This window comes from Meles meles, chromosome Y, assembly GCF_922984935.1.
Source record: "Meles meles chromosome Y, mMelMel3.1 paternal haplotype, whole genome shotgun sequence".
Classification (NCBI taxonomy): domain Eukaryota; kingdom Metazoa; phylum Chordata; class Mammalia; order Carnivora; family Mustelidae; genus Meles; species Meles meles.
The window spans coordinates 13,142,558-13,163,640 of record NC_060088.1 but is presented as its reverse complement, the minus strand read 5'-3'; the positions used below and the strand labels follow the sequence as shown (position 1 = coordinate 13,163,640).

The 21,083-nt window shown below is 52.2% G+C and overlaps 1 protein-coding gene across 3 annotated transcripts in view; it reads left to right on the top strand.

The window, feature by feature from the left end:
- LOC123935911 (protein Shroom2-like) overlaps positions 1-21,083 on the top strand; it is a 135,108-nt gene that overhangs the window by 71,247 nt on the left and 42,778 nt on the right. For all 3 annotated transcript variants that reach the window (XM_045996755.1, XM_045996754.1, XM_045996756.1), the window contains exons 4-5: positions 3,553-6,028; positions 7,306-7,403. In XM_045996755.1, coding sequence (XP_045852711.1) covers positions 3,553-6,028; positions 7,306-7,403 — 2,574 coding nt within the window. The remainder of the gene's footprint in view (positions 1-3,552; positions 6,029-7,305; positions 7,404-21,083) is intronic.

Genomic DNA, 21,083 nt, shown 5'->3' with positions numbered 1-21,083 from the left:
AGCCTTGAGGGCCCAGTGGTGGTTCCCACTAAGTGTGAGACCAAGATGGTGGGAGCTGTAGGTCGGCAAAAGGAGGGGGCGTTCTGGTCGACCTGGCGTCCATATATCAGGTGCAGAAGTGCTCCTGGATGAGGTACGCGCGTGACAGCCCCACAGCGGTGTTCGCTTGAGGAAACTCCAGCTACACACACGTCCTCTTGGGTCAGCCTCCAGCATCGTCACAAGTCTCCTATTAAAAGAATGACGCTGAGCACTAGTGTGGGTTTTGGTGTGTGTGAGTGCACGTATGAGTGTGTATGTGTATCTCTGTGTGTGTAGGTGCATCGGTGCATACCTAGGATGTGTGCCCATGTGTGTGCACGTGTGTGCGTGTGTTTGCGAGCGTGTGGACACACCTATTCTGTAAGTGCATTTGTGCCTGTGTGTGTGGAGGTCATGTAACCACCTCAAAATCAATATATTTTTTAAAGATCTTATTTACTTATTTGACAGAGAGAAATCACAACTAGGCAGAGAGGCAGGCAGAGAGAGAGGGGGAAGCAGGCTCCCTGCTGAGCAAAGAGCCCGATGCGGGGCTCGATCCCAGGACCCTGAGATCATGACCTGAGCCGAAGGCAGAGGCTTAACCCACTGAGTCACCCAGGCGCCCCAAAATCAATTTTTAAAAAAAAGATTGATCTATATGGGAGCCAGAGAGTGAGCGAAAGTGTGCACATGTGCACAAGTCGGGGGCAGGAGGACAGTGAGAATGTCAAGCAGTCTCCACGTGGTACACAGAGCCCACATGGGGCCTGATTCCGGGAACTGAGATCATGACCTGAGTGAAACCAAGAGCCAGACGCTTAATCGACTGAGCCACCCAGACGCCCCTTGGAATCTCTTTTTGATTTTTAGCAAACACTGGTCTCCTGTAAAATCATGCAGTGCTTTGAGGAGGGAAGACATCGCAAATACATTATCTATTCGAAGTGACAAGAGACCGTGGTGTTTGCAGTCCAGGGTATTTTTGAGAAACCACAGATTCTCAGCTGTATACTAAAGTTCAGTGGAAAGTGGGCCTTGTGTTTCATTATTGAGGTGACGTAACGTAATAGGATGTCCATTGAGCCCCTTCGGTGGTTTCTTTTTTTTTTTTTTTTTTTTTTTTTAAGATTTTATTTATTTGACAGAGATCACAAGTAGGCAGAGGCAGGCAGAGAGAGAGGGGGAAGCAGGCTCCCCACTGAGCAGAGAGCCCGATGTGGGGTTCGATCCCAGGGCCCTAAGATCACGACCTGAGCTGAAGGCAGAGGCTTTACCCCACGGAGCCACCCCGGCGCCTGTCCTTGGTGGTTTCTTGATGAGGGCACACATACACTGCCCACATCTGTGTGGAAGCGGTGCGGAGCCTTGTTCCTATCCGCCGGGACTGAAGTCTGCATGGGGAGAGCACCCTGAGGGCACTGGGGAGGACGGAGAGGACACTGCTCCGTGTCTGAGGGGCACCTGCCGTGTCCGTCCAGAGAAGGGTGTAAAACCCCCACAGTCCCCTCCCTTCAGGAAAACCTCACCGTCCCCGGGAGCCATGAGACCTTCAGAGCATGTGGGTATAGTCCTTCTCCCTGGGTTTTCATTTGTCTTGTTGCTGCTGTAGTTAAGAGTGATTTAGCCGGTTCAGTCTCCTCGCGGTGCTGACACAACTTGCTTTCTTATCCTGGTTCTCCCCAGACCTAAAGTAGCAACAGATGTGGGCAGTAGGTTTTGTTTTTTGTTTTTCTGACCTCGAAGCCTGAAGGTTCCAGCTCTGTTGAGCTTTCATGAAAGTGTTTTCAACATCGCTGGATAAAGAGCTCGCCACGGAGGGCTGTTAGGCTCCGCTGTACGCTGTGACTGCCTGGCAGAACACGGACTTCCGTGATGAGCGCATCGCCCAGCTTGTAGCAGTAAGCCTGGCTTCTGCATTTCCTCCTCCTGGACCCCATGCTACTTGCGAACCGGAATGTTTGGTGTCCGGGTACAGCTCCGATGAACTCTGCCGGGTGTAATGAGGCCCCTGGCCCCGCAGTGTGGGGTTTTGCTGAAAACGCCTGTTGCTGGAGTTCTCGTTCACATGTTGCCTTCACTGCCAGGTGAAAGGAGCTGATGGTACTTGAATGTTGAGGTGTGGAAAAGTCACATTATCCCTGCACCCCCTGTATTTTTAAAAATTTATTTGTTATTGTTTAGATATTGTCAGAGGAAGAGTGAGCACCGCAGGGGGTGCAGCAGGCAGAGGGAGAAGCCGGCTCCTCACGGAGTAGGGCCATGTGGGGCTCAGTCCCAGAACCATGTGGGGCTCAGTCCCAGAACCATGGGATCATGACCTGAGCCAAAGGCAGACGCTTCACCGACTGAGCCCCCCAGGCGCCCCTGGACATCCCCTTTCAATGTGAAAGCTGTTGTCGTTCCATCAGTTCTTCTCTGTTAGTCATCCAAGCAAAAACCCTTTCATATGCACAACCCGGGGGTTCACAGACCTGCTCTGGAAAGGGCCATGTAGGAAATATTTTAGGTTCCGTGGACCCGTGTCTGTTGCCGTTTCCCAGCTGAGAAGTAGTCACAAACAGTGTGTACACGGATGGCCCCAACTGGGTTCTAATCACACTTTATCTGTGAGCAGTGACATTTGAATTTCTGTCATTCTCATGAGTCCCAAAATGATCTTTTGATCCATGTGCCCCCAACCCTTTAATTGCCTAACCCCGTACTCACGGGCTGTGGCCTGCCAGCTGCCGTACTTCGTGACGGAGGATGAAAGCGCTCCCGTGGGCAGAGTCTCCCCGCTGCTGACCGCTGTGGTTCCGGCGACCCTGAGGGCAGGAGTGTGCACAGCTAGCACGTGAAGGCACGGGTTTGGGGAAAGAGCGTCCAGCGGGTCGGGCTGGGTCTTTTGAGCCTGTTGTCAGAGTTACTCTAAAATGCCGTGCTGCTGCCTCTCCCTCTCTGACTCCTGCCTCTCTGCCTACTTGTGATCTCTCTCTCAGCTAAATTAAGAAAAAAAAAATCCAAAAAGGGGCACCTGGGTGGCTCAGTGAGTTAAGCCTCTACCTTCAGCTCAGATCATGATCTCAGGGTTCTGGTATCGAGCCCCACATCAGGCTCTCTGCTCAGCAGGGAGCCTGCTTCCTCCTCTCTCACTCCTGGGTGCCTGAGTGGTTCAGTCAGTGAGGCGTCTGCCTTCGGCTCAGGTCATGATCCCACGGTCCTAGGGTCGAGTCTCATATCGGGCTCTCTGCTCAGTGGGGAGTCTGCTTCTCCCTCTCCCTGTGCCTGCCGCTCCCCCTGCTTGTGCTCTCTCTCTCACTCTTTTTCTGTCAAATAAATAAATAAAATCTTTTCTAAATAAATTTAAAAAATAATAAAATGCTGTGCTGAGGTCCCCTGTGAGGTCCCGTGACCCTGTTCTGGAAAGAGTTCTGGGCATCTGGATGTCTTGTGCGGGTCAGCAGCATTCACTGAGCGGTTGCCCTGATCTTCCCCGTCGCTGCTCATCGATTCTAAAGCGGACACTTCCCTGTACTCCTTCCCCTTTAGCTCTTCGTTTCACGACCTGTCGGGCCCGTGGGAGCACTCGAATCTCCAGCGAACTTCGGACCATTTCAGCTCGCTTGGGAGTGTCGACAGCCTGGACCAGCCTACCCAGCACTTCCCCTCCGGACGCCTCTCCGCAGCCAAGTCCAACAGCAGCATCGACCACCTGGGCAGCCAGAGCAAGCGGGACTCGGCCTATGGCTCGTTCTCCACCAGCTCCAGCACGCCTGACCACACCCTGCCCAAGGCCGACGCCTCCTCTGCAGAGAACATCATCTACAAAGTGGGCCTGTGGGATGCCTCCAAGCTGGGCGGCAGCCGGCAGGGCCAGGCTGCCAGCGATGCCCCGGGCCTGGAGGAGAGGTTCGGGTGCTTCCCAGCCCGGGTCCCCTGTGACAGCCGCAGAAGCCCCAGGCCAGAGGACAGTGCTGAGGCCAAGCTGGCCACCGCCAGGAGGTCAAATTTGGGGCCCATCTGGTATGTCCCTGAGAAGAAAAAAGCACCTTCGTCCCCTCCTCCGCCCCCTCCCCCTCTCCGCAGTGACAGCTTCGCGGCCACCAAGAGCCACGAGAAGACCCAGGGCCCTCCATTCTCAGAGGCGGCCAATGTGCAGCACTTTCCGGGCCTGACCCGGGCCCAGCCCCGCAGCGACTGGAGAACAGAAGCCGCCGACCAGTGGAGGCGGGTGCATCCCAGCGGCGGGAGAGCAGGCAGGAGCTCGGGCTGCACGCCAGACGTCCCCCTGGGCGGCGGGGTGCTGCCCTCTGAGCACGGCGCCGGCGGCCTCCCAGGGGCCCCCAGCTGGCTGCAGGTCTCTCTGTCCAGCACGGACGTGCGCTTCCCGCCGGCTTCCCACGGTGGCCAGCACCCATGCCAGTGCAGTGACAACAGCCCCTTCTCACACGAGGGCCCCAGGGCCGCCACGTTGCTGAGGGAACAGCCCCGCCTGGCCGTCCCTGGCTGCCGCCTGGAGCCACCTGCTGGCCGTTTCCACGACGACAGCCCCCCTCAGGTCAGGTGGCCTGGTGCCACCAACCAGAAGGGGGATGGCGGCGGGCAGAGCCGCTACTACTGTGTGACCAGCAGACAGTGCCTGCAGGGGGGCACGCAGGCAGCGTGGCTGCACGAGGAGGCCTGGCAGCCAGACGTGGCCCCAGGCGCCCCCGAGTACCCTGCCCCTCACCCGATGGGCCAGAGGCCCTGGTGCTCCCTGCTGCAGCCCGAGGTGGCTGCAGGCCCCCTCGAGAGAGACGGGAGTGACCCGGGGGACCGAGGGGCAGAGGGCCGTTCCGCAGCACGTGAGGACGCGCGGGGAGCCAGGCCCGTGGCGAAGGGCAGCGCGAGGGGCTCTGCGGACGGCTTCGCGTGGGCCGACGGCGAGAGCAGCCAGATCTCCCGTCAGAAGACCCCCATGCTGCACTCGCTGACGCGGGAGGGCACGCGGCGGCCCGAGGATGGGCAGGAAGCCCACGCGGAGAGGCCGCCTCCGACAGATGCCGCAGGGGGCAAACCGACGCGGAGGAGCGACCGGTTCGCCACCACCCTGAGGAACGAGATCCAGATGCGACGGGCCAGGCTGCAGCAGAGCAAGAGCGCGGCGGCGCTGGCCGGGGCGGGGGACGTGGCGGGGGAGGCCGCCGGCTGGGGGACGCAGCGCGGTTCTGCCGCCAGCGCCACCCCAGCAGGGGCCTTCACGGGCACCTATAGAGACCACGTGAAGGAGGCCCAGGCCCGGGTGCTCAGGGCCACGTCGTTCAAGCGCCGTGACTTGGAGCCCAGCCCAGCCGATCCTTACGCAGGGTCGCCGGAGCACCGGGCTGAGAACCACGGCACCAGTCTGGACCCCGTCCCCCACGTCTGGGAGGGGGGCCCGGCCAAGCCGTCCCCATCAGGAACAGGCGGGCTGCATGTTGCCCGCATCGGAGGCCGCAAGCGGTTTACGCTGGAGCAGAAGCTGAAATCCTACTCCGAACCAGAGAAGATGAACGAGGTGGGGCTGTCCGGGCACGAGCGCCCTCCGCAGCACCCCGGGACGTCCGACGAGACTCTGGGCACGTTCGCCGACAGGTGGAAGTTCTTTGAGGAAACCAGCAGACCCCTTCACCAGAGGCCGGGGCCAAGCCCAGCGCTCTGTGGTTTCCCGAAGGAGAGGCTGGAGAGGCCGCAGACGGCGGGCCGCGGGTACGAGGGTGCGGAGCCTTGGTTCCAGAAACGGGCCCGCACTGCCTCCTTTGGAGAGCACCCCAGAGGTCACGGAAAAGTGGGGCAGGTCGGAAAAAGGGAACCGCCCCAGAGACTTGGGACGTTTGCCGAGTATCAGGCCTCTTGGCGGGAACAGAGGACAGCTCTAGAAGGCAGGAGCTCCGGGCGGTACCACTCAGCCGACGACATCCTGGACGTGGGTCTGGAGCAACACGAGAGGCCTCAGTACGTTCACGGAAGGTCCCGGTCATCGCCATCCACAGACCTGTACACACAGGTAAGCCTGGGGCCACAAGCAAGGGCGCTGACCGCCCCCCCCGCCCCCACTCAGAGAGAGGCCCCGAAATAGAACAGCCAAGTCAGTGTGACGTGTGCCCAGCGGCTTGAGCACCCATGTGCTGTAGCTCTTCCGGCGTGGCCCTGTGGGAAAGGTTCCTGGGGACAAATCGGGACATTCGTGACCACTGAAGGGCCATCTCAGTGTGCAGCTCTCGAGTCCGCAGCCATCTCCTCCTCTCTCACCACAGCTGTCTTTCCCCAAGACGAGCGTGCCCCAGCCTTAACACCACGCAGAGAATTTGGGGGGGAGAGGGCTAGAAAATGGCTGCTTCTCCTCTGAACCGGAAAGCGGTACTTTGGGGAAAGGGGTGAGAGACAGTGTAGGGTGGCCTGTCTTCAAGCCTTCGGGCCACTTACAATTTTTAGTGTTTGTTCTTTTCATTTTTTCAGCTTTTTTTTTTCCGAAATATTTTTAGAGGTTGCTGCAGGGCCGATGTAGGTCAGCACGCAGTGCATTAAACCGATGCACTTCTCGTCAGGTGAGAGTCGTGGCAGTCAAGGGTGGTGTTAAGCCTGCTGGAAAAGCGGGGTGCTCAGAGCCATGGTCAAAGTCAGTGCCATGCTCACCCTCCCTCTCTCTGCCTGTTCCGCCTCTTAAACCTGCCTCTGTGTGTTTCGGAGAAAAGGCTTACAGGACGCGATGCGGTTTCTTTTCCCAAGAACGAGTCGCGGACTCAGGACACGACAGTGTGTCTGTGCGTGTAAGGAGGGTGGCCTGTTTGTCCGTGGCGCCCCCAAGCTGACAGGCCTGCGGCCACCGCCCATGTAGCTCTCTGTCGTGGCTGGGACCCGCGGCCTGACCTTGGAGCCTTCCACGCTTGCTCAGGCCGGAGAGAAGAGCCCCGGACTCTGACAAGCGCTAGGGCCTGAGGCTTTGCCGTAACGAGCTGTCACCGGCTGTGTGTGGGCTGGTTTCTGTCTCGTTTCTGCTTGGGCCGGTTGTGTTGCCTGGCTCCACGGGCCTCCCTCCGGCCTCTCACCCCCTGCCTGGGACAGACGTGGACTCACGATCTGGTGCGTTTGTTTTGACAGACCGGTTTGGAGAGCTGAGCGGGCCGGCCCTGTGGCCGAGTGTCAGCACGGGACGGCAGGCCGCGTCACTGCCTTTGTGGTCCAGGCCCGCAGGGCAAACCCACAATGAGGGGGTTCGTAATAACAGATGTCGTACAGAAGGCGGCTCGATGACTCGGTGTCTCACTGTGCTGCTCTTGGCAGGAAGCTGCCATCGGACCGCAGCAGCCCGTGGGGGACCCTGGTGAGTGCAGAGAACATTCCTCCGCAGTCTGGGCCGAGGAGGGACAGCCCCGTCCGAGGTAGGTGAAGTTTGGGTGTGGGGTTGCAAAGAGGATGTGTCGGGGTGACCTTCTTTGTGGCCGGTGGGTGCCCAGTGAGCGTGCTAGGGCGTCTGTTTGCTGCCAGAGCCGGAGTGGCCGCCAGCAGCTGTGGATTGTGGCGCGTCCGGTGCGGGCAGCGTGTCCTAGGCAGAGCCCGAGGGCCAGCACCGCTGCCGGGATCAGGCTCCCTGGGCCCGAACGCCATCGGGGCATCCTCGGGGCGCAGAATGGCTGTTGGGTTTGCTGGACGGCGAGCTTCTTTATACGGAGATGATGAGAACTCTGTGCCACGTGCGGGAATGGGACACTTCCTGCAGACCGCGGGATTGGAGCCGTGCTGGGCCGCTCGGGCGACGCGTCCACGTCGGAGTGGCCTGGACGGGTTGTCAGGAAGGAACAAGCCAGGTTTTCTCAATGGGGCTTCTTTTCAGCCTGAAAATAGAAACCAATTCCATGGGGCCCTCGGAGGGTCAGAGCATCTCACGGAACGGCAGATGCTCGAGAGCAGGGTGCTTCCAGGCCATGTGCCATACCTAGTTCTAAAACGCGGCCAGTGTGGCTGTTCAGCTGTAGTGAGGATGGATGGGTACGTGGATGGATACATGGATGTGTACGTAGATGGACAGACTGTTTCGCCCTTGATACTCATGAGGAGGGAGGGAGGGAAAACTGTAGATTGCTCTAGGACCTGTGGGGTCACCTTATTTTAAAAGGACCGGTAGAAGCATGGAAATAAGTGTACACAGTTGGGTCAGTGAATGCAGATTTTTCAGTTGTTTTGGAGAATGTCTGGTGATTGGTGTGATATTCAGAACCTCATAAGGTTCGGGTACAGAAATAACCAATTTAAATGTTTGCTTTTAAGGGCCTTCTAGAATGTGCTTTCGTTTCGTTGGGCTGTAAACTCGAGTGCTGTTAACTGTAAGCGAGAGTATCCAATCTTTGCGCGGCTCCGCGGGGACAAGAGTGGCATTTTGTGTAGGAGGTCCCTGCAGTTCACGGTCTGCGTGGCTGAGACCAAGCCTCCCTGGCTAAGAACGAACGCCGAGCGAATAACGCACCTACAGCATGCAGCCGTTCCTGAGAAACACAATTGGCGCTTTATTCCCAGAGCTGCTGCGTGAGTCCGCGCCCGGCCCCAGCTGTCCCCGTCTCTCCCGTTGCCCGGTGCTGCCGCCATCACGAGGCGGCTCAGAGCCCGCTTGCTCGTGCGGACGCCGCGTGTGCCTGTGCACCTGCCCTGGACACAGTCCTGCCGCCATGGGCGGCGTAGCCCCTGCTGTGAATGGGGACCTCCCGGGTAGCCGGCAGCAGCACCGTGGGTGCGTGTGTGTGCATGTGCGTGTGTGTGCGCGTGCTGTCAGCGGCACTGTCCATAGCGAGAGGCTCACGAGCAACAGCAGGGGGACCACAGGCTTCCTGTATCCCAGCGCGTGGACCGGAGCCTTCTGCTTTCACGCTGCACAGCTGGCAATCTGTAGAATTGCGTGTGTGTTCAGAGGGTGGTGAGGCTCCTTGAAATTCCAGAACAGAAAGCCGTTTTCCGCTTTTCTCGGAGAATGTTTGATTTCTCAAGTATCAGTAAGAAATCCTGTACTTAAAACATGAAATCTGGAGATAAAAGAAGTGAAAATTCAGGTCAAGGATTGTCTCTTTGGCCACCGCAACCAAAATCCTGTAATGCAAAGATTTAAAGATGCCTAATGTTTTGCATAAATTTAAAACAATATAAACGTGTATAAAAAAATAGGAATTACTGAGACACCTAGTCAACTCAGTCCGTATGGCGTTTGACTCTTAATCTCCGGGTTGTGAGTTTGAGCCCCATGCTGGCCACAGAGATTACTAAAAAATAAAATCTTTAAAAAAAAAAAAGAAAAAGAAAAGAAAAATAAATTTTAAAAAATTTTTTAATTTTTAAAAATATTTTTAAAAAAGGATTACTGATTTGATAACTGGTGCAGGATAGTGAATTTTTTTTTTGAAAGATTTATTTATTTATTTGACAGAGATCACAAGTAGGCAGAGAGGCAGAGAGAGAGAAGGAAGCAGGCTCCCTGCTGAGCAGAGAGTCCAATGCGGGGCTCAATCCCAGGACCCTGGGATCATGACCTGAGCTGAAGGCAGAGGCTTTAACCCACTGTGAATGTTTTTCATTGTATTCTGCTGACACAATAGAATAGCATGGAGATAATAAGACTTACTTGTCCATTCCAATCACATGGAGAACATTTTTGTGAGATTCAAGATTCTGTCCTGTGTAAGGATATGGAGGACAAAGGTTCTGCTCCCAAAGGACCTCACCGTGTTGGAGGGAAGGCGAGACACCAGTACTTACTGTGGAAGTGATGACACGTTAATTAGAATTTTTGTAAAAAAATCATGTGGTGCTTCAGAATCTCGGAAGAAAGACGGTGAGGTGACTTCTGCCTAAGTCATGGGGAAGACAGGTGGTGTCTGAGCTGAGAGAAAGCCAAAGCCAGGAGAGCAGATCCCACTGCGTTTGCTTACTTCCAGCTTTTTCTGTGGCGAGCAGACCCCTTTACCCACCCCCACTGGACTCACCCCCCAGCTTCTCCTGTTTTCCCACAGGTTCTACTTCCTGCAAATCTCCCCCCACCCCACCCCCTGGCTGGGGTACCACATAAGTTGGATGGAGCAGCTTGCTTGGGCTGTCCTAACTAACTGCCACAGACTAGGCAGCATTGACAATAGAAATTTATTTTCTCAGTCTTCTGGAGGCCAGAAGCCCAAGGTCAAGGGGCAAGGGGTCAGCGGCTTTGATTTCTTCCAAGGCTTCTCTTCACAACTGGCACATAGTCACCTCCTCCCATTGTCCTCATGTGGTCTTCCCTTCGTGTGTCTCTGCTCAGTCTCTTGTAAGGACATCATTGAGACTGGATGAGGATTCACCCTGATGACTTCATTCTACCTTACTTACCTCATTAATAACCCTGTCTCCAAATAGTCACATTCTGAGGTCCTGGGGGTTAGGACTTCAACTTAGAAATTTTGGGGGGATACAGTGACTCCATTACCCTGAGGGAAATCTCCTTTCTGCCCTATACCTTGGAACCAGTGTGTCAGCTGCCTCCGTGCTTTTGGGAAGTGTCATCCTGTCATCGAGCTACTGAGGTCACACCTGATGTGGGGGCATTTAAAACAAAAGGAAGAGAGAGGCTGCCATGCTCGAGTATGGCTGGTGAAAAGGGGAGTTCAGCTAAACCTCTCAAGGGTTTTGGGGGGGCACATAACCGAAGCCTTGCTATTACAGGCACCTTGTGATTCAGTGATTGCATTGTTAAGTGTTGACCTTCGAGTATGTGGCCGTGGTGTGAGGAGGTGGGGACTCAGACACTCACCTGGGAGATGTGTGCATGCACCTCTCCTGCTTCTCACAGAGCCACTCCTACGCGGTCTGCTGGTCTCCCTGCCTGGATGGCTGCTAGTGCCTCCGAACAGAGCGGAGATGGCCATCCTGTCTTTGCCGCTCCGGCACCCCCCGTGCAGGAGCTCCGATCTGAGCCGCAGTTCCCCTGGTCACCTTGCTGCACAGGGCACAGCTCACCTCCTCCTGGGCAACACATTGCTCTCTGAGGAGCTCTGCTTTGACCCTCTGAGATCAAGCTAAAGCCTTTGTCCAAGCTTTCATCATCTCCAGGCTGGACCATGCCTGATACCTCCTTGCTGGTCTTGGAATAGAAATTAAATGATAATTGTCCCCATTCCCAAACAATGCAACAGCTTCTGGTTGGACTTGCAGTAAAACGCAAGCGCCTGACCATGACCTACAAGGCCCTTTCTGGCCCTCTTCTTTTCAGGGCAGCCTTTATCAGACTTTTCTTTTCCCATCCAGTCTCAGGACTCACTGCCACCTTTCCATCCCTTGAACAAGCCAAGTTCATTTCTCCCTCAGGGCCTGGTGGTTATTAAAAGGCTGTTCTTGGAATACCACAAGCCTACCTCGGGATGTCTACCTAGCAAATGGCAACTGGGTGTTCTTGCTCAGCTGGGGGAGGGGACCTTGGGTAAGCACAATGACAGGAAGATGGATGGACCAGTTGGCAAGTGGGTGAATGGAGATATTGGTGGGTGGTGGTGAGTAGATGAGGATGGTAGTCCTTGGTTTTAGTCCTTGGTTTTGGCGAATAATGATCCGTGTTGGTACATTTCGTGTGCTGAAATTTTATGTAACAGTTTAGTTTACACAACAGCAAGGGAAATGGGCTTGTCTTTCTGTCCTGGCCTAAATTCAGAATCAAGACAAACATCTCAACATACATTTATTTGGTAGTATCCTATTTTAAAGCTTGCAAGAAAGCCAAGTTGTGCTGTGGTCAGTTCTTGCTCTCGAGTTTGAGAGTTCAGTGAGTACTTGTTCAGGGAGGCTCCGGTAGACCAAGGAAGAAGTCAAATCTGGGGGTGGACCACGGCGGCTGTGGGCGCTGGCACGCTCCGTCTTCATAGCTGCCTTGCGGGCATTTCCGCCTCCGCCTTTAGGAGCTGCTGCCAGCGGGCTGGCACTGACCTGCAGGCTTGTATGTTGTTGGGACAGATGAGCGAGGGGGAGGAGAGTGAGAATATATCCCGAACCCCAACAACATGTAAAATTGAATCCGGATGGAATGGAGCTCGTTAGGGAAAATGTGCTTCAGTATAAAATTCATAAACAAGCTAAACCATGGGGGTCACCTTCCTGTATGTTTTCCCTCAGAGGTGACTGGGTGTGCAGAGGTAAATGCAAAGACGGATTTGTCAGTTACAGACAAGCGTCTTAGACAGATTTAAAAGTAAGAGAGGCTCTGCCCCTCATTTGCGGCTTTCAGGAAGACATTCGCTTTTCCTGGCCCTTAATTAGCTAAGGGACAATTGCAGCTTTCCATTCTGAACTGCTGCGCCGGGAAATTACGAAGCGAGCGCCAGTGGGGGCGTAGACAAGGGCACACTCCAGCTGGGACGTAATGCAGGGCAGAGCGGGCCTGGGGCAGAGCGGCCCCGCAGCTTCTTCCCTGGGCGGTGGTCTTAGTGGGCGGAGTGCTAGCCGACGTGCCCGGGCCCTCCCTCCGCCAGACCGGGCCGCGGTGGGGGCCGCGGAGGGAGGGGGTGTAACTGCAGTTCTCCCTGAGGCAGGGAGAGCCACGTGGCTTTGGCAACCCCGGGGTCGGGGCTAGAGCGCGAGCACACATTGGCTTCCAGGCTGCTCTGGCCTGGCGGCTACACGTTATTTGGAAACTAGCCTGTGTAGGTTACAGGGTTTGCGGCTGGGGCGCCGGGAGGGAGCCGGAGCCGGCGCTGCAGGAAGAGGCGTGCCGGCAGAGGGCAGGCGGCACTCCCTGCGCCTAGCGCTGGGCGCTGCTGGGCGGAGGTCCCTGGGCAGGGACAAAGACGCAGATCGACCGCAGACCCAACTTCCGGTTCCGGGTTCCGGCCTCCACGAGCCGCTGTCGGAAGGCGGTCTGGGCCTCGCTGCTGCCGGAACTGCGGCGCTCGCGTCACTTCCGGCGCTTCGCCTGGCGAGGCCCCGCACCCTGTGTGCAGCTGCGCCTGCGCGCCCGGTGGAAGTCCGAGCTGGCCGGTCAGCTCCGGGATGGGACAGCAGGCCACGCTGCCGCTTCCCAGATGGAGAGCCCTCCACAGCTCTCCTGATGTATTAACCCTCTGCACGTTTACCCTTTTGTCTCCCCTGTCCACTTCACAGCTCTCTTCAGAACTCAGACCCTTGTCAGCCGGCTTTGGTTGAGTTTGCACGTAAAGGGGCTCATCCGTGTTTTTGCCTTTCTCCAGAAATCCATCTAAACACACCGAGACCCGTCTCCTCTCCATCTTTCCAGCCGTGCTGCTCTCTTCTAGGCTGCGTTCGAGGGCCGAGATGGCCCGGGAAGCACCCACTCGGACAGCCATACGGCTTTCCACGCTCCTTAAATTGCTGCTGTTCGTAACGTCTAAAGCATTGGCTAAGTCCGCTCTGCCTGCTTTGAAGATCATCTTTGTTGCCTTTTAACTTTTGTGTGCTCTTCTGGTTGGTAGTCTAGTTAAGGTGCTTTCCATCTTGACTCAGGAACCAGGCAGTGAAGTATCCGGCCTCCAGTTCCTGTTCTACTGGGACTGATGTGGCGCTCTACCGACTCTATTAAGTTGGCTTTCCTAACATGAATGGGTGAAGCCAAATGTGCTAAACCTGAGTGATCAACCCATGTTTGAAATATATGCACATCTCAGGGTGCCTAAGTGGAACTGTCCCTTAAGCTTCCAACTCTTGATTTCTGCTCAGGGTGTGATCTCAGAGTCCTGAGATCCAGCCCCCATCCTGGGCTCACACTCAGTGTGGAGTCTGCTTGAGATTCTCCTTCTGTCTCTGCTCCTCCTGCTTGTGCTCTGTCTCTCTCAAATAAATAAATGAATCTTAAACATACGTACATCTCATCCATAAACTGTGTTCCCTTCCTTGTAGACGGTACAGCCTGTGAGAGGGCATGGCAGTGTCCTCCTAGGATGGTAACGAGACTAAGCATTGTGCAAAAGTGGACATTCTAGAATAAAGGTAGTCTGCAAACTTGCTTCACAGAGAAGGGCAAGGTTTGGGCAGTCAGGGTCATCAGGAATGACCCAGTGGGCGCTGAGTCAGTGCATTCCTTCTACCCTTGCCTACCCCCAAGGCCACCTTCAGTATTTTTCCTTTTTTAGAAACTTTGGAAAGGAGGCACCAAATGCAGGCAGCTACTTTGGGGCCAGGGAAGGCAGCTTAATTACAGCAAGTTTTCCCTTTGCTCTTTTTCCTTTGTTGGCGTTTATTTTTATGTTAGAACTCTGAAATCATTGTGTGTGCTGAAGACCATCAGGGAGTGTCAGGCCCACCAATGTTGAGGTCCCTCACGAGATGCCTGTGAGGACTGGACAGCCACCTGGTTCTCCGTTCTATCTCTTCCCACTTAAGACCAACAGGCTTGTAGATACCTGTACATAGGGCTACCGTGGCTGGTCTTTGTCTGTGAGGTTACTCTAAATTCCTTGCATTTTTTTTTAAGGGGTTGTAATGATTTATTTAATAGTAAGAGTTACATAACCTGAAATTTACTATTTGAATGCGTATCATTTAGTGACACTTAGTACATTTGTGTTAGGCAGCCATCACTACTATGTAGTTCCAGAACATTTTGTCACCCCAAAAGAAAACCACCTACCCACTGAGCAGTTACTCTTAAACTGACTTTACTTTCTTTAACTTGAAAGATAACTTGAAGTGGTCCTCTCTGTGCAGCAAGAACACGGTCGCCATCAGTTGGATGGGAGATGGATGCTTGGCTGTCAGAATTTATTTCCCACAGACTCAAAGTATTAAGTGGTTGACAGAGTCTTGCAGCTAGTTTCAAACCAGGTTGACTCATAAATTTGCTGACGGTCCACACATCTGAATTAAAAAAGAAAAACAGGTCTGCGAGTCACCTGTTACCTTAAGCAATCTAAAGTGCATCCAAATATTTCTTTTTTTTTTCCCTAAGGATTTTATTTATTTATTTGACAGAGAGAGAGAGATTACAAGTAGGCAGAGCAGGCAGAGAGCGAGGGGGAAGTGGGTTCCCTGCTGAGCAGAGAGCCCGATGCGGGACTCGGTCCCAGGACCCTGAGATCATGACCTGAGCCGAAGGCAGAGGTTTAACCCACTGAGCCGCCCAGGCGCCCTGCATCCAAATATTTCTAAATCTTTGTTAAACCGCCACATTCCCCAAGAATTCATTGAAGACAACACAGAGCCAGAAGCATGTATTATGTCTCTGCCCGCACCCCCATCCCTAGTAGCCCTCTTTCTTCCCCCTCCCAGTACAGAAATCATCACCACCTCCACCAGGATTCAGAGGAAGCGAAGAGGAAGGAGGACGCGGGCATGGATTGCGACAGTGGTAGCCTGAGAATTCTCTCTAGTTCAAGCAGCATTTGCAGCATATTTTTGAGACTATGCATGTTTTCCTCGTGAGTGTAATTTTCCATCTTTGTTTCCATATTAACCCTTAAATTTATAACAGGGTATTATGATGGTTTGCATGACCACACCTGGTACGTGTGGAAGTGTCTCATTGCCAGCGCTAATAACATCACTGTCCCCAGCTGAGAGGAAAGAATCTGTCCACACTTTCATGAAAACCAAGGTCTGTCTCTAGATGAGGGAAGAGACAGCCAGGTGCCAGCCCCTCGGAGCTCTGTGTCCTGTCTGTCAGAAGAAAAGGATGGATGAAATGAGTCCTTCTGTGGCTTCTGGGAAACTGCAGTAGCTGAGATTGGAGGCCACAGGAAAAACAGCTCGTTCCCAGAAAAACCCCGTCACTTGTCACGTTAAACATTTGCTTTATGGTTTTGTTTGCATATAATTGTAAGTTTGTTTTGTATTTCCTAGCCTAAAAGCTGTGAAAATAAGGAAAATAAAATGTTTTATATTTAAACATATTTCACAATACAGTAAAAAAAAAGCCATACACTGCATGATTCCGTATATATAGGCAGAATCTATAGAGACAGAGAGTAGATTCATTTGCCAGGAATTAAGCGTTGGGGGGAATGGGAATGCCTGCTGGAGTAGGTACGGAGTTTCTTTGGGGGGGGGAGGGTGATGAAAATATTCTGGAATTAGGTAGTACTGATGGTCGCATAACTGGTGAATATACTAAAATTACTGAATTTTGTATACTTTCATAGGGTAATGTTATGGTATGCAGACTATACCAGGTTTTTTAAAAGATTTTTTTTTTTTTAAGATTTTATTTGACAGAGATCACAAGTAGAGAGAGAGGAGGAAGCAGCTCCCCTCCCCCAAGCAGAGAGCCCAATGCGGGGCTCGATCCCAGGACCCTGGGACCATGACCTGAGCCGAAGGCAGAGGTTCTAAACCACTGAGCCCCCCAAGCATTTGTTTATTTGACAGACAGAGACACATATCCCTGTCCTTGACATGGACTATTTGTGCGCTTGAAGAATTCCACAAATAAAAAGGGAACAGAGCAAGATAAGCACCCTAGCACTTCCATTCCAGAAGATCTCTGCCCCCCAGCCTCTGAGGTAGTCTTGGTGAAACCTTAAGCCCTTCCCGAGTCACTTCACCTAATGTGGCATATCAGACTTTATAGCCTGAGGGTGCCCTCCCTACCCCACGCCACCACTGCAAGGTAGAACATCACAAAGGAGCTGTGATCAGAGCATCCCAAACTCTCTACTCCCACGCTGTGAAGGAGCCATGGCCACGCCTAGTTGGGTGGACAGTGTAAACTCCTAAAGTCCAACTGCCACCCCGGAGACATGTAAAATGAAGGCGAGAGAAGTGGATCTTATTCTTGCAAGAGAATCATAAAATCTTGTTTTTGGGGGGCACCCAGGTGGCTCAGTGGGTTAAAGCCTCTGCCTTCGGCTCGGGTCATGATCCCAGAGTCCTGAGATTGAGCCCCGCATTGGGCTCTCTGCTCAGCAGGAGCCTGCTTCCCTTCCCTCTCTCTGTCTGCCTCTCTGACTGCTTGTGATCTCTGTCTGTCCAATAAATAAATAAAATCTTAAAAAAAAAAAAGGTCTCTCTGAAATGTCTAGACAGACTGCCATCCAGGTCTCACCTTCCCATCCCTGGATGCCCATTCACAGCAGCCATCCCTTGACCAAACCCACAAGCTGGCAAACTTGTCCAGTCTTCCTGGAGCCGAGCTACACAAACTCCCATATCTTCACGGCTCCCACCACGCTACAAGACTTGAGTCATCATAACAAGAACAGTCTGTTCCCCGAAGTCAAGAAAATCACTGTCTGACCCTTTACAAACTTTGTAGATCTCCAAGGTACAGCTGCATTGCTCAGACCTGACTAATGCGCAGACTCGTTTTAAATTAACTTTTTTTCCTGTGGCATCCTAGTGTTCACAGATTTTTAAAAAACTGGTATAGGGGGTGCCTGGGTGGCTCAGTGGGTTAAAGCCTCTGCCTTCAGCTCATGTCATGATCCCAGAGTCCTAGGATCGAGCCCTGCATCGGGCTCTCTGCTGAGCAAGGAGCCTGCTTCCCCCTCTCTCTCTGCCTGCCTCTCTGCCTACTTGTGATCTCTGTCTGTCAAATAAATAAATATACTTGACAAGTATTTCTTTTTTTAATATTTACTAAATATTAAATATTTATTATTTATTATTAAATTATATTCATTATATATCATTAAATTATACATTGTATATTAAATATTAAATATTTATTATTAAATATTAAAGACAGAGATCACAAGTAGGCAGAGAGGCAAGCGGAAGCACACTTCCTGCCGAGCAGAGAGCCCGATGCGGGGCTCGATCCCAAGACCCCAGGACCATGACCTGAGCCGAAGGCAAAGGCTTTAACCCACTGAGCCACCCAGGTGCCTCTAAACATAGCTTTTTTTAAAAAAAAGTTTACTTTTTTTTAAATAAAGCTGTTCTTTTTTTAATTTTTATTTATTTTTAAAGATTTTATTTATTTATTTATTTATTTATTTGACACAGAGAGAGAGATCACAAGTAGGCAGGCAGAGAGAAAGGGGGAAGCAGGCTCCCTGCTGAGCAGAGAGCCCGATGCGGGGCTCGATGCCAGGACCCCAGGACCATGACCTGAGCCGAAGGCAGAGGCTTTAACCCACTGAGCCACCCAGGTGCACCTCTGACAAGTATTTCTAATGTAAAGTCTCCAAAGCATTAACATAGCATAAGCGATGTAAAGACATGAGTGTCTTAGATCCCTTGATCATTATGCCTACTATAGTAAACATAGGTGTTTGAAAACCCAAATTACAAATCTGAGTATTGTAAAAGTGCATTCTCTTTGGAAATAATACACTGAAGGCGTTCTTTAAAAAGTTCTCAAGTACGGGCAGCATCGAAGTCTTGTTTCCCAGTACCCAGTGCTGCGTGCAGGGTATGGCTGGGTTTAGACCTGGGCGGAGGATATACAGAATGAGCCTGGAACATCTTGTAATGCCAAAAGGTAAGCGAGAACTAAACCAAACGAGCCCAACAATAAGGATGTGTCAAAGGGACACAGAGCTTCCTGTGACCAGAGTTGAAACAGGTGAAACAATGAAATAAAGTAGTGTTAGATTGTAAGCCAGTGTATAAATTAAATATTCCAGAGTCCATACTGATCTACATATGAGATTGAATAAATAAGTGGAGAGAGAAGAGACAAAAATTGCAGATGATCTCTGTAGATCCTCTGCGTTCGTGGAGGTGTATGGGTAACCTCCTTCCAAAGAGGGCAGAGTGGCCAGGTGGAGGGAGAGAAGGAGCTGATGATGGAGAAACTGACCAAAGCTAACCCCTGCCAGGTGGCACATGGAGAGTACCTGCGTTGACAGCCTGACCCTTGAGCTCCTATGAGAATGGCACTTTTTACCTTTGTGATTTTCCCCAAAATCTATAATCATATAGATACATGTTATAAATCTATAATCTGACCAAATCTATGATCCTGACCAGAACATCAGACAAATCCCAGTTGAGAGACACTCTACAATGCCCGACAGTGCTCCTCAGAATTGTCAAGGGCATCAAGAACAAGGAAATTCTGGGAAGCTGTTCCTTAGGGGAAGCCAAGGAGACGTGACAACTAAATGTAATGTTCCCTTGACAGGATCCTGGAACAGAAGAAGGACATTAAGTAAAAAAGACATCTGAATCAAGTGTGGACTTTAGTGAATATTAATATCCCCAGATTGGCTCATTAATTGTAACACATGTTACCACACTAATGTGTAAGATGTTTACTGTCGGGGAGACCAGGTGTTGCAGATAATCAGACCTCTCTTCTTCTTGTAATTTTTCTGTAAATCTGAAAACATTCTAAAATGAAGTGTTTATTTAAAGTTGTAATTTGGAGGGGGCACCTGGGTGGCTCAGTGGGTTCAGATCATGATCCCAGGGTCCTGGGATTGAGCCCCGCATCAGGCTCTCTGCTCAGCAGGGAGCCTGCTTCTGCCTCCATCTGCCTCTCTGCCTACTTGTGATGTCTCTCTCTCTCTCTGTGAAATAAATTAGGTAGATAGATAGATTCTTTTAAAAATAATAAAAATAAATAAAATTGTGATTTTTTGAGATTTTATTTTTAAATAATTTCTATACCCAATGTGGGGCTTAAACTCAGAACCCTGAGATCAAGAGTCACATGTTCTACTGAATGGACCTGCCAGGTGCTCCTAAAATCATATTCTTACAACGCATTTTGAGTTATTCAGTCTGTAAATATTAGGAACATGCCTTTTGAGCAGTGAGTATGGTGAAGTACCTAATCAGCTACCAGATTCTTACTAGATGTGTGTTATGTGGATGGCCATGCACCCTGCACTAAGGGTTAAGGTCACAGAGATGGCCCGGGGCAGATGGTGTCCTCTCTTAGGAGGGGAATTGTGTCCTTAGTGGAGCAATCAGTGGAGATGAGAAGTCATAGGAAGAATGTAAGCTTTGGGGTTGAAGACACAGGTTCAAATTCTCATTCTCCTTCTCATTGCAATTGCATCAGGCTACCTAAGTTAATAACCTCATGTCCCTGGCTGACGAGGTACCATAGCAACCTTCTTTGCAGACTGCTCTAAGTGCTGACTGGTATAACGTTCATGCATCGGCACGGTGCTTCAGATCGAGCAGGTGAGGAAGAAAAGGACAAGTCGCTCCTACGAAGAGAGCCGTAATCTAGGACATACTGCAGGGCAGCGGGGGTCACTTGATTAAATGAGCAAGGCTCGGAAATCATGAATTCAGAAGAGGCTGACGGAAGAAGGTTGAAAAGAGAAAACCGGTTCTGAAGGGTACGCACCAGACTGGGGAGGGCTCGGGGCTCTCAGCACGGGAAGGGGCTGTTAGGGACAGCGGTAGGGGGGTGCTTTCCGCTTGGGGGTGGCACTGAGGTCTTGGGCTGCTTTAGGAAGGGAGGTGGAGGGCAGGGACTTTAAATACGGGTCATTGTGAGGTGACAGGCTGGTAAGCCACAGTCAGCCTATGACTTCTTTGTCTTCCTCACTGAATGCTTTGCACACAGTAAAACTTCCGGAAATACTTTGTTAGTTGTTTGCTGGATTGTGTTCCCAGTGAGTGTGTAATAAACCCAAGAGGACAAATAGGATACAGATAGATATAAATTAGGCTGTTCAGTGGGATTTTTTTTCTTTGTTCCATCTGATTTTATAATGGATGAATTGAACCGTGTATCACACATACTATGTGATTAGCATAATTAAATAGTAAAGCTGCGTGAAATATGTTCCATGGGCTTTCCTGTATTTTCCCTTTTTAAATTATAAGGAGGAAGACACCCAAGGCTTTGGGGGTTTTAAAAAGTGCAAGTCTTTCAGGGGTCTAAGCATATAACCCTTGGGAATGTTCACCCTGAGGTGGTTTGAGTCTTGGGGTTAGAGTTGACGGAGCCTGCGTGAACTTGTCCATCATGAGGCGGCAGGCACAGAGAGGCCAGCTGTTGTGAGCGTGGCTTTGAGACTCCTCTGTGCCGGAGGCAGCTAGACCCAGGGGCTGCGCCAGAGCGCGGCTGCGGGTCCCTGGAGGAGGCATACCGCGGTGTTCACGGCCCACAACCACCCAGACGGCAGTGAGCGGGGAGCCGGTAAGCGCCTCCCGCATTTGTTCATAAGGCAGCTCGCCCAGGATGGGACTGTTGGCCAGCGTTT